The 13,652-nt window shown below is 40.5% G+C and overlaps 1 protein-coding gene across 1 annotated transcript in view; it reads right to left on the bottom strand.

The window, feature by feature from the left end:
• Positions 1 to 1,932: 1,932 nt before the first annotated feature.
• tmtc2a (transmembrane O-mannosyltransferase targeting cadherins 2a) overlaps positions 1,933 to 13,652 on the bottom strand; it is a 55,299-nt gene continuing 43,579 nt past the window's right edge. The window contains exons 9-12 of the mRNA XM_028570781.1: positions 12,034 to 12,115; positions 9,441 to 9,555; positions 6,716 to 6,779; positions 1,933 to 2,823 (exon numbers count right to left, since the gene is read on the bottom strand). Of these exons, the coding sequence (XP_028426582.1) occupies positions 2,629 to 2,823; positions 6,716 to 6,779; positions 9,441 to 9,555; positions 12,034 to 12,115 (456 nt within the window). The 3' untranslated portion in view covers positions 1,933 to 2,628. The remainder of the gene's footprint in view (positions 2,824 to 6,715; positions 6,780 to 9,440; positions 9,556 to 12,033; positions 12,116 to 13,652) is intronic.

The raw sequence follows: 13,652 nt of genomic DNA, 5'->3' as shown, positions 1-13,652 counted from the left end.
ATCAACTACACCGGTGTGTTTCATGCTGTGAAAAAGGTCTATTGTACTAGCTTGCCTGCAAGAAGTATCATAATGTAACTTTTCAAAAGCTACAAGAGGAAATAATCTGTGAGCTTTATAGTGACCGCATGCCAGTGGTCATATTAGCTGTGTGCTACAAATTACTAACTTGCTGCTTGTGATGATGTTACTGTATCATCAATATCATAAGTTGATGTCTTGGCTGCTTGCATGGCCTACAGAGATGCTTGTGGGCGATGTCTTGGTGTCTGCTGGCTGCCAATTTCTAATCTTATGCTGCTACATCTATGTGCAATATTAGCATTGGTATAAATTGTAAGTCACGTTTTGGAGAGGCTTAATGTTCTTTATTTTCTTTTGGATGTTGTGGCACATGGACTGTGAATTTTTCATATTTAATTGTTGTAGTTATGGAATGTTGAACGTTATGGGCTGTTTTGTGGCATATTATCCCCTTGTTTGTTGCCTGTTTTAAGAGATTCCTATTAGCTCATTGCAAACTTGAGTCTTAAAGGTGCTCTAAGCGATGTCACGCGTGCTTTAGGCTACAAAATGTTTTGTCACATACAGCAAACATCTCATCTCCAGCTGCCTGTCCCCTGAACACACTGTAAAAAAAAACGCAGTCTCAGTAGACAGCCCAGGCTCCACAAACGGCAACAAAAACGAACTGCGGCAACCTGCACCACAAAACATAAACAGTGTTCCAGCCAATAACCGACAAGAAGGATTTGAGGGTGTGGGTTGGGGGTTGGGGGGTTAGTGCGTTCATGACTGTTTCAGGAAGCACGGAAGGGAGGGAGAGGGGACGGGATGAGGAGGAAGGAGGGGCGAGCTAGCCTCCGTTTTCTTTGCCAATACTTCAAACGTCAACAAGAAAAGACGTCACCCAACATCGCTTAGAGCACCTTCAAGCTAAGTAGTTGGTAATATTGTTAAAGGCTTTAGGGAAGTAAACAACTGCTGTGTTGAACACAGCCCACTCACATATTTTAAGTTATATCGGCTTCATGGGAGACTACACTTTGATTTCGTCACTCTTCACTCTCTGCTGTGAGACGCAGATGGAGGTGTACCCTTGTGTGAAGTGACAGGATTAAAGGCCAAATATCAACCCAAAATATCCATTTGGGTTGGCAGACTGAATTTACATTGTTGAGAGGCACAGGCATTCCAGAGGACATCACAATGCTGACAGCAAAAGTCATGTTTTTATTATGGAAAAAAATTTCATTTATTTTTACAAAACACAACACATTTTCAGCTACACATTTTCTATAATTTAACCAAACATCACAGTCATCAAAAAAACACCAAACATAATTTTTAAGAAACTCTCTCTGTGTCACAAAGCCATTATGTAACAGGAACCACAACCTGATGTCCCTGAGCAGAGAGAGAAAATACACATATAAAAACACATTTTCATGGAATTGTCATGTTGCCTTCTTTAGACTGTCTTTGTGGAGAAATCAGAGAGGGTGGGCTACTGTGACATCAACGGCACATTGTTGGATTTTTCACATACAATAACGTGTGTTAATAAATTAAGTTTGATCCTTTGATCACATGAAATGAAACATCTTCATTTGACACAAGAAACACAACACAAGACTCAGTTCTTGCTTGGCACGACTGAGGACTTTTCTCATGATGTGACTGAGAGAAAACCGTGCTCTGGTTTATTGGCATTTCTTTAAACCAATCACAATCGTCTTGGGCGGCACTGAGCGCCGTACGAAGCAACGGCGCCTCTGCAAAATAGCCTCAGGGAGGAACTTGTTTTGGTGGAACGTGTACGTACAAAGGTTGTTTTAGTCGTGCAACAGAAAACTCAGATTGGACAGATAGTCTATCTAGCTGTCTGGATTTACCCTGCAGAGATCTGAGGAGCAGTTAACCATAGTCCTCATAAATCCACCAGAGTTTTAAATGCCAAAACAAAGAAAGCCCAAGGCAACGGATATCCGGCTTCCATGAGTGAAATCTGGCAGAATTCCCATCGGCAACGGAGCAACCATGGAAGTGGAACGTCGTGGATATGGACTAGACATTGCTCAGCTCAGCTTTTTTTTTATACAACAGGTTTTTCACAAATGCAGTAGTAATCCCCCCAAAAAATAACACAAACCAGCTGGCATCATTAACCCATCCGGGTTACTTGCTGCATCGTTATTCAAATTAAGTGCTTTAAAACACGTTTTTAATGACATTTGAATAATAATCTGGTGATTTTTGAGACCTTTGTTCTCAAGATGTTTTTGTTGGGACTTTGCCGTTATTTGCCTTTGAGTTCAGTGCATCATTTAACAGCTGAGCATCGCTATATAAAATGTAATAATAAAGGTGACATTAGTCGTTTGAGCCACCATACGACACTGGTTGTGACGTGTTATCTGGTTGACCTCCTACACCCTTGAATTCCAAACATGCGAAGCCTTAAACTGTCTTCCACAAGTGTCGCAGGCCACAACTCTAAAGAAGGAGTCTCTCCCGTCTCGTAGCGAGAGCTCTGAGCCTCCAGCTCCTGTCCTGCTTCACTCTCTGGAGCACCCTCTGCGTCGTCATGAAGGGAACAGTGCAGCAACTCTCCCAGTTCAAAGGTCGCTATTCTGCATCCCGAGCCGACGCTTTAGTCCTGAGTCCCTGCCTCTCCATGATGTTCCACAGCTTGCGCAGGTTGGACTGGGTAATGACATCATCAGGTTTGAGCTGGAGTGCGCGCAGGTAGTTGGCCTCTGCTTCGGGAAGTTTCCCATTCAGGTGGAGAATGGCACCAAGGTTCATCAGAGCAGCCGGATACTGGGAGAGGGCAAATGAGACATAGTGAGAAAAAGGAGACCGAGTATTACATAGTGCGTTCATTACAGTGAGTGGGGACCTACAGGATAGCTGTACTTTTGGCAACTTTGTCGACCTTGGATTTATTTATCCGGGCAAACTATTTTAAACTTGCCCTTCTCAGTTCTACATTTGACACAGACGGTTATGTGAGACGTACACGCATTTTTGGAAGCTTGCCAGGTTTTTATTTTTTTTATGGACGATGGATTAAGGCAAGGGCTCTGGTGAAATTTGATTAGAAAATCAAATATGCATTAAATTAACCCTAATGCAATCTCAGAGCACAGTAGCAGGCATGGACAAAGACAAAAGGGTGTCCTTCGACAGTGCTACAGTGATAGGTAGCTAAAGATTGTGGGTGTGTGTTAAGTATTTTATATGATTTAAAGGTGTCTTTCAGGAGTCTTATTTAATAAAATACTATCATTGAAGGTTCCAAAGTGAAACCACCTGGCCCTGAATAGCGTACCAGTCGTGGAAATCTACATAAACCATGACTCTCAGCAAGCCATAACTAACAAACACACCCAACCAAATCTCATCCTAAAAGTTGACGGCACCGCCCCCCCCCACCTGGCCTTGTTCCCAGACCACAGTCCTTGCTGAATGACATATGGTTAGCAAATTGGCAACTACTTCACAGATTTTCTCTCCCCAAACACATCGGTCTGTCTTTTCTTGACGCTGATAATTCTCTCGTTTACATTCCACTTCTTAAAAGACGAGCCTTGGGAGTCAGTGGGAGCATGTTTTTCTCACCTAATGTAACAAATAAACGTTTACGGACCCTGGAGTATTTCAAGTAGTGTCTTGGAAGTCGCTGGAGAATTTATTGAATTAATGAATGCAGTTTTACAGAGAGAGAGAGAGAGAGAGAGAGAGAGGAGCTGCAGTGCAGTACTGCCACCCCTTTTTCACTGGGTTGGTTTTTCTCACGTTGTGCTAACAATGATTGTATCAAGCCGATATATTTCAAAGTGCTTCAAACCCTTGTTCTGCTTTTTGTACCATTAAGGGACTTTGCAGCCAAGACACACTAAGCTAGATAAATGAGGGGTACCTTTGCCATTTCAAACAACTGGGTGATATGCAGTACACAAACTGGGCTAAATCATGAGAAATGGAGCCTTGCTTGTGTGAGAGTAATTCCTTTTTTTTGCCTTTCTTTTGACTGAAACAAATATTTCTGCAGTTGGGTTGATCTTGCTGCAATACACTCACAGTGATGAAACACATGTAAGCTCTTGACCTTCAGCCAGCTGGATAAATATAGTAATTTTAAGCATCGGATCATCAGCTTTTAAAATGTACCCTGCCCTATGAGCTGCAGTTAACAATTACATTGTCTTAAAAATGTATATGATCCCCTGTTGACATAAAAAAAAATACTTTGCTTTGAATAATAATTTGTGGCTGATATGTTTTTGCCACTAAACATTCAATGTATTCCTTCAATTGTTGAATAAAGGTTGTCAAAAATTCTTAAAATGACATCCCGAATTTAAGAATATGCAAATGTTTTTCATTTCAAAAGTTTAACAGTGAGGAGTTGCAGGCGAAAGACTGCACACCTTCAACTCCTCAGCAAGGTAACTCAGCTTTATCACAGTAAGAACGTGTGCTGCTTTGGGGCGGACTCTAGCTCACCCATGTCAGCTGAGTCCTGCAGCGGCGTGGATTGAAATCCGACCTGCTGCGTCTCATCCCCCATCTCTCTCCCCCTTTCGTGTCTATCCACTGTCACTACATAATAAAGGGAAAAGCCCCCCAAAAAAATAATCTTAAAAAAAGTGCTGCTTTGTGCAACAGATACACCCGTTTCCCTTCTGATGTAATTCTGACAATTGTAGCTGCTCATGGAGGGTTTGCTGTCATATTAAAACACACTTTCTGTTACCATGGTAACCACAAGTGTAACCAAATCAACCAGCATTGAAATCTTAATGATTATATATTTTAATTTTAACACATCACATTGTCATTTTTTTCATTTTCAGGGACCAAATTGTTCTAATTACCCTTGGAATTAAAATGTTCCAAAGTCAGTAGCCTTTTCTGCTCAGAATATAGCGTATTATTTTAAATTAACCTCTATGTGAGTGTAAATAAAGCATTTCAGTCTATGTGTGCAAAACGAAAAACTGTACTTGTACTACCTTTCTCCGGAGGCACATAATCGTTTCCTTTCTTAACACGTAGAGCAAGAAATGAATCTTTCATGACCTGAAAGCTATGGATTAAGTTGATATTTGAGAGACTGTCATTCACTAAGCAGACGTGTGCAGGGAAAATGTCAAAGACAAGAGGCACTTTACTCGTGACAAATGACAAGAGAAGCCCTCGGCATTTCTGAATCATGAATGCTTCCAGATTGTGAATTGTAATGACTGTGACTTGGAGGTAGCTTTTTTTTCTTCTGTTTTTTAACAGAATAAAATATAAACACATTAGTTTCCAAATTAAAATGGACAACCAGTATTCCCATCTTCCATGGATTTGCTCATCTTTTAAGGCTTAAACAGTATATAAACAAGACAGGCAGACCTTTTCTTAAAAGCTGGCACACGCTTTAAAGCACTGATTCCCAGCCAGTACGTGTTCATATTGGGGCTGTCTGCAGTTGCCAGGGTGTACGTGGAAAAATTGTAGAGCAGCTGGACTAATGTGAAAAATAAAAGAAATATACACCTGAACACAACGTTGCCATTGAGCGGGAGAGGGAGCGCAAACCAGTTAGCAAGCTAGCAGAGAGGTCTAACACTTGAATGAAAAGTATGAATGGAAAGTTGACTTAGTTAGCTAAACATATTGTAATGGATCAAGGACTGAAATAGTTATCTAAAAGTATGAATGGAAATAGTTGAAATATTTGGATCAAAGTAATAAAATGTAGCTAAAAAAAAAGTTAAAATCATGGATAAATGGTCCAGCTTCTGCCTCTGCAAGTTTGCAATTGACCTTAAAATTAGTTCAATTGTATGAAAGCATTATTGCTTTACATAATTCAAAGTGTTAAATCCCATCCAGTTTATAATCAATTCAAATGAACACATTAGGAACATGAGGACTGGTGTGTATTCACCTGACAGGGCTGTGCGGGTACGTCAAACAAAAAAAGATAGGGAAACACTGCTATGAAGGGTGTGGTGATATAACACTAGCCCCTCCAGTGAAGGGCATGAAGATGAAAGTCTAATCCTATCTCTCCTGTGGCAACATAAGTCACAGAGCAGACCGTCACTAAGCAGACTAACATGACAAATGACTGCAGTAAGCTCCTTCTAGGTCTTGTCTGAAAACACAGGGGTTCCAATGACTCTACCTCTCCCAGACCCTTTCCCTTTGAAGTGACTGATTGATGCTTGGCAGAAACGGGATATAATAGCTCCCAACTTCCTCCACCGCATGTGCTGACATTGAGAGACATGATATCCCTCAAGGCTTTGTCTGTTAAACTATACTGTGATGATCAAGTATGTACTCTGAAGCTGAATGTATGAATTCCATAACTGGCAACAGTTTACCACTGAACTCGTCTGTCTTTGGGATCTTTGTGTTTGCATAAGCACATAGAGGCACCCGTACACAGCCACGAGCAGAACCCAGTTTCCATTTTATATTCTCTGTTTGCCAGGAACAACAGCACTATAATATAATGTCAGAATGATGGGTAACACGCAGAATGTCGTAAATTGAATTTACAGTGCAGGCATGTGTGTGTGTGTGTGTGTGTGTGTGTGTATATGTGTATGTATGTATGTATGTGTGTGTGTGTATGTGTGTGTGTGTGTGTGTGTGTGTGTGCTTTTCCATGATAAGTGCTAACAGGCCCACCAGTCCAGGTACTTACATCTGGTCTGAGACTGGCTGCACCCTCATACTGTCTCTCTGCTGCCTCATTAAGACTGGCCTGTCTGAAGAGAAAGAAGAACAGAGAAAAAAGAAGAGTAAGAATGTGGCATATCATGTTAATAATTATTCTACTAATTTCAAATTAGCGATAATTGTATTCATTCCTTATCGTACAGCTTAATTTTCATTGGAAAAGTCAGATTCATTGCATGTTAATATTAGGTTAACTTTACTACAATGATCAGGACTCCGGCACAGAACATTGTATTGTATCCTCACAGGTGATGAAAAGGTGGGATGGTTGCACAGCACACTATACTGTAAGTCTCTGCTTGAAAAACACGCCTAGCCACCTCTGCTCTCTACAGTAATTATGAAGTCAGGTCACGGGATATTTAGTTCCGCATTACCAGACCTATCTCCACAGGATATTTAAAAACTTTAGCATCTCTGTCTTAGAAAACTGGTTTTAAATTCTATACTTAATTAAAATCTCTTTTTGATATGTAAGTTGCATGTTGTGAATTTCTGTGTCTATGCTTATACTGTATTTTTTTGTTCTTTTCTTGTGCACAGGACTCTCTTGAAAAAGAGCCTTAAATATAGGATGACACAAAAGTTTACAGTTCGTAATTCATTTCTAATTAAATAACACTAGCCCATACCAAAATTCTGTTGGGTGTAACAGATCCTTCTTCGGCTAAAGCAATGTTGAAATATTTTTTCATATAGGCTTGTAACATCACTTTCTAATAGAATCATTAGAAAACAATGTTCTGTGTCAGGTGATTTTTTTTTAGCTGTGTAATAAGTGTGATAATGCATCTTAGATTTCGTATTGGGGCATTGATTGCCCTGCTAGGACGTTGACTATCTTAATGTCTATTACACCTTACTTATTACTTATCAGAGTATGATGAAGAGAGATATATGGAGGTTTCTATAATGCCAGAAACACTTGACCAACCAGTCCTCCCTTACTGTACATGTTACACCTGGGTTCATAAAATAGCATCAGTTAATCTGCTCCATACATACAATTTTATCCAAAGAGTACCAGACTTTGCAGTGCCAAAGTTAATAAAGTCAAGGAAACCGACATGGTAATTAATATTTATTAGACTGTGACTCAATTAAAATATGCCTTGAGAATCTAACACTTTATCAGGGGTTCACTGGAGTTCATGACTGACTATCATAGTCATTATCTTCCAGTGTGCTTCCTTGGTCTTTGTTTGGTCAAGTGTTGGAGAGTCAAGAAAGATTCAGGAGATCAAGCTTTAAGGAAAGTAAAATTGAGCAAAAAAACCCCATTATGGTTCACCCCAAAATATGTAAAAAACTAACCGTTTCATTAGCAAATTCCCAACACAATATTTTAAACATAAGAGTGGTTGGCTGCAATGGAATATAGGGCTGGTAACATGCAAAGTATTTTAATGAAAGCCTTCCATCAAACTGGATTATTGGGTCATTATTAAAGCCTTTTTATGCTTCTGCGTCGAATCGACGGCGTACCCCCGCAGACCCCTCTGCGTCTACGCCGGACCCTACGCCGTAGCCTGATGTGCACCTCTTGAAAAAAATGTAACTACACATCGCAGCGATGCACGTCGCTCAGTCCGTGGCTTGGTAGCGTTGCATTTCACCTGACTCATTTCCTGGTTCTCCTTCTCCATAAACAACATGAAATCAAGGAGAGGGTTAACTTTATTTCTCTCACTATGACTCTAGAGTCGCTACTCGCTCCGAAGCTAATCGCCGTCACTCTCTCACTTTCTCCTTCGCTCTAACACACACTCCCCACACACACACACACACACACACACACACGCCGGCTTGACGCACACACCAGCGCACAAATATAAATATCAGGCCACTTACGTAGGCTACGGCGAAAGCTCTGCGTATACAAAAATATATAAATATATATATATATATATATATATATATATATATATATATGTAGCTTACCTTTATTATCAATGAATCCATCTTATGGCAGGTGTGTCCCCCATTCATTAAACCATAATCCTAATCCATTTGGATTTTACATTCTCAGATGAAAATAACCAGTTAGACCAGTTTGATCTGTCATTTAGATTTGCTCTTTCCAAAAAATAAAACTCAGCCAAACCCTGAGACTCTTAACTTTTTACAAATCCTTTGTGGTGTTGCATTTAGATGGATGCTAGAGAGCAGCAATGACTTTTCCAGATATGTAGAGCAAAAAGTAATGAAGGCACTTGCTCCAATATTTCCTTGAGTTGCCTGGGAATAGAATTTGCAGTCCCTTTGACACGTTTTAAGACTCATACGCTGTCTGTGCACGTGCTTGCCAAACTCTGAAGGAAAATTCTCCAATGGCTTCTTTACAAGCCCTGGACTGCAACATCACTATGATGGACTGAAACCGTACTGCTGTTTATATATGTAATACATAACAGCTTTTATGGCAGCTATTTCCATAGAGAGGACATTTACCATTCTATAACATTGGTATAATTTATATTTCAAAGATGGTTATTAAATGGCAGCAGTGGGAAAGAATAAACCCACAAATGGCGAAGTGGCACAGCAGCAACGGGTGTAACTACAGAAGTCCAAAAACCACAACATTTCTTGACATCTACGATCATTCAAATGTTTCTGTACTGTATTCTTTTTTTAAGTAGGGAAACTCCACTTGCAAGCGGTTGTTGTATGTCAGCAGTTTAGCCAACCTGAGCATGTGAGCAGCACTGAAGACCACATCAAACTCTGAGCTGTCCAGCTCTGCAGCTCTCTCCGCCATCTCTGCCGCCTCGCCAAGACGAGACTGCTCCAGCAGAAACTGACCTGGAGGGAGGGGGAGAGAGAGAGAGAGAGAGAGAGAGAGAGAGAGAGAGAGAGAGAGAGAGAGAGAGCATTTACTACTAGGGGGAGCAGACATTTTGTTAAGTACTTTTTTAGCCATGCAAGTGGTATGGCTTTGGGGGTGGCAATGTCGTTCTATCGGTTGGTTGATCAGTCCACCACTTTGGTCCAGACTGAAATATCTCAACAAATATTGTTTTGTACATATATTGATGAACCCCAACGACTTTTGTGATCCTGGATTTTTCCTCTAGGGCCAACAAGAGGTTGACTTATTCGTTTTTTTTGTGTGTGAATATAATAGAGCTGCAAAGATTAATCGATTAATCGATTAGTTGTCAACTTTTAAATTAATCGCCAACTATTTTGATAATCGATTAGTCGGTTTGAGTAATTGTTTTAAGACAACTTTGATTGCAGCTTGTTAAATTTGAATATTTTCTAGTTTCTTCTCTCCTCTGTGACAGTAAACTGAATATCTTTGATTTGTGGACAAAACAGGACATTTGAGGACGTCATCATGGGCTTTTGGGAAACACTGATCCACATTTTTCACCATTTTCTGACATTTTTAGAGACCAAACAACTAATCGATTAATTGAGAAAATAATCAACAGATTAATCGACTATGAAAATAATCGTTAGTTGCAGCCCTAGAATATAATAAACTAATATCAGAGGGATTGCCATGGAATTCGGCACAGATATCCAAAAAAAAAAAAATCTGAAAACTGAATGAATGAATTTGGTGACCACCAGCATGTCAGTTTTCACTTAACCACTAAAATATCTCCACATCTCCTCGAAAGCTTGCAGAGAAGCTCTGACTGACAAAGATGGAGATCGGTGGGGAGACAAAGGATGATGAATGGAGGCAGTGAAAGAGAAGAGTGCCACAGGAAATGCAACAAGGAGGACGAGACAGCGAGAGAAAAGTGAGAGAGAATATTTTTGTTTTGCTCGCTGACGTTAGCGAACACAGATGAGACGGGAGGTATTTCATGTGTTTTCCTGTGGGAGTCTGACCACCTGGTGCGGCACCCACAATTGCCTGCCTCGGTGGCTATAAATTATAAAATACGCTGAGCTTGGCCGCAGATGTTACTGAATGTAGGAAGATGGGAATGTGCGGAGGCTCCATTAAGGTGTTCCTCTGTTGGCTTTTCTTCTAGTGAAAGCTAACTGCATAAGCCTCAGTGCAGCTTCCAAAAACAAGCCATTACACACCAAAGCAGACTATTTGGAACCGGGTCATATGAGGGACTGTTTGCATTCAAATGAGTTACTGTGAACAATGGCAGGAAAAGGGGGCCTTGTTGTAGCTATCAAACTATGTCTCCTTGCTTCCTTGCGCTCTCTCATATGTGTGTTTTTGTGTGAGCATCCGTTGTGTTATAATGTGGACAGATACCATCACTCCTCAGACACTCACACCTGGAGCTCATCCAGTGAACCCAGGATAGCTAAAGCCAGCCAGATTTTTGATAATGGAGGAGACCAGCGCAAATAAACATCACCTATAGCAAGAAGCTACAAGATAACATTGAAAAAAAGAAAATAGCCCGATAGGCAGAGAGGGGGAAAAAGAGTGTAAGCGGAAACAGCTTGGTCCAAAGACAGCAACGCAGCCCCTCGCCGGGGACCAAACTAAACTTGAACCCCGACATATCCAGCGCAGAGAAAGCAACAGGAGGAAAGGAGAGAGATAAGGAAGAGGAGAAAGGGACAACGCACAATGGTGCTTTCAGGACAGATTTCATTTCCTATGAATACCCTGAAGATAGGGACATGGAGCAGCAAGGAGCCTGTTTCTCCAAACTGATATGAAAATACCGCATTAACAGCAGCACAGGCGGAACGTGGTATCATGTTTTACTCTCGGTTACGAATAGTAAACAGTGTACTCTGATCCTGTTTCGCTCAGATAAACATAGCATACATGCCTGTTGGTATGTGTGTTTGCACCATCTGCAAAACCAGCGTTGCCAAAACATGATTATTATTTTTTGAAAAATGATCAAAATAGCAGGGTCTTTGAGACTTCCTAATAATTACCACACTGTTTTGGTTCTTTCCAAAACTATTATCAGATAAAATAAGCTATGAACTTGGATCCAAGGTGGTTTACAACATGAGTCGTAAGAGGACCTGGTGTGTTTAATGACTCTGGGTCGGAGGGTGACACTCCAAAGTATAGGTCTTGGATAAAAGAGTCTAAAGACCCCTGCCTAATAATCATCCTGAGGACAGCTTATGGCAGTAAAGCCTGATCATTACAGTAAAGCCTACAAGGGCAGCATGGCATAGGATTGGATTATATGAAAATCAAGCATGTTATAGTTGGTAGAAAAGGACTTTAAATTCTATTCTCATAGCTCTGGCATCTCTATTTTTATGATTCCGTTTTTGCTAAAATGTTTGCCATTTCTCAAAAGGAAACCTTTTGATATGTTTTCTTACCATAGTGCATGTAGCAGTTTCCTTTTTTCGGGTCCAGTTGAATGGCTCTCAGATAGTACTTCTCTGCTTCTGTCTTCTGCCCCTAAAAGGAAAAGAAAGGAAATTGATGATTACCTAGATATTCAAGTTAAAGATTTGTTATGTGCGAGGATTGTGTTTTGTTGCCTGTAATATTTTGTTATCTGTATTTAGTATATTTAGTTTTTCTGCAATGGCACAAGGCACACTTTGATCACAAGCTTTTTGTTAACCACTCATAACAAATATAAATATACTAGACCTGCAGGCATGCATAGTGGGGTCCAAACACCTAAAGCAAACCATAAGATATATGGCTGGTTCAACACGTTTGCTTGTATGCTCTGGCAGGCTGGGATGCCGTCCTGAAGTGCAAACTCCCGGGATCTGCTCCGGTGTTGGACTACAAGGGCCATAGATTCATTTTATTTTGCACCTCATTCATGAGTGTTTTAAGCATCTCCCAGGTTAAGATTTAGTCAATGGTTTGCATACCAACAGTATATACAACAGAAGTATATAACACGGATACTGTATAGCTGGACATCTTGAGTCAAAGACACACACAGCTACAAAAATCACTTGTATTTTACTGTATCTGCTATGCGTTATTTTAATGCACTGACATGCATCAGTTGAAGCATGGTAACAGCAGGAAACAGATGCTCATAAAGAATACAGTACCCCACCATCCATGCCTAACCTTTAAAGAAAAACCTCCGAGGTGTGTGCTTGTGTGTGTGTGTGTGTGTTTGTGTGTGTGTGTGTGTGTGTGTGTGTGTGTGTGTGTGTGTGTGTGCCTGCAACCTAACTGAGAAACATATTGCTTCTGTGTGCATGAAGCTCAATTTCCCCACCTCTTTTGTTTCATGCTTCAGCATTGATTGCTTCCATATTGCCGATGGACTTGTCATCGATATGAGAGGAGTGGGCCTATTAGGTTTGCTTCATTACCTTTTTCCCATGCTATGCCCGCAATTGCTCCAAACGAATGAGCGAACATCGGGCCTCAATGGCTTATTTCACAATTTTCTTTGGCTCTTCTCTTTACATTCAATTAACCCCATTCCCCAGACATCCATCAAAAGTCATCATTTAAGAGATTTATGGAAGGTTTCTACTCAATGTTAATTATGTTTTTTACTACTACTATCAAAAGACACATTTGTGGTATGCTCTTTTTTTAACCGATGGATTGCTGTGTAACATCGTTTTTTGCATTATTGAGCATCAGTGAGGAATCTATCTAAATACACAGCTGAGTTCAAATTAATAAATCAGCTTCGTGTTGACTTACCACAACTTCCCTTAATGCACATTACACCCATCTGACTCCAGCAAGAGCTCTCTGACAGACAGCAGGGCTCCAATGTTACACTCAACTTATATGTAAGCACGTTGACTTTGGGAGGAAGAATGAGGCAAATTAGTGGCTTTAGGAGGCAAACTAGTATTTTGCTATGTAGATGAGTCAACACCACTATCAGGTTCCAGCTTTATTATTGCGTGGACTTAATAAAGGGGAGATGGACACTTTGAAAGTTGATGTGTAGTAATACTCAAGAAAAAACTGCACTGCAGCACATGTGGGGGGTGAACCA

This window comes from Perca flavescens, chromosome 23, assembly GCF_004354835.1.
Source record: "Perca flavescens isolate YP-PL-M2 chromosome 23, PFLA_1.0, whole genome shotgun sequence".
NCBI lineage: Eukaryota > Metazoa > Chordata > Actinopteri > Perciformes > Percidae > Perca > Perca flavescens.
The sequence above is the reverse complement of the archived record's forward strand: the minus strand, read 5'-3'. Positions and strand labels throughout refer to the sequence as shown.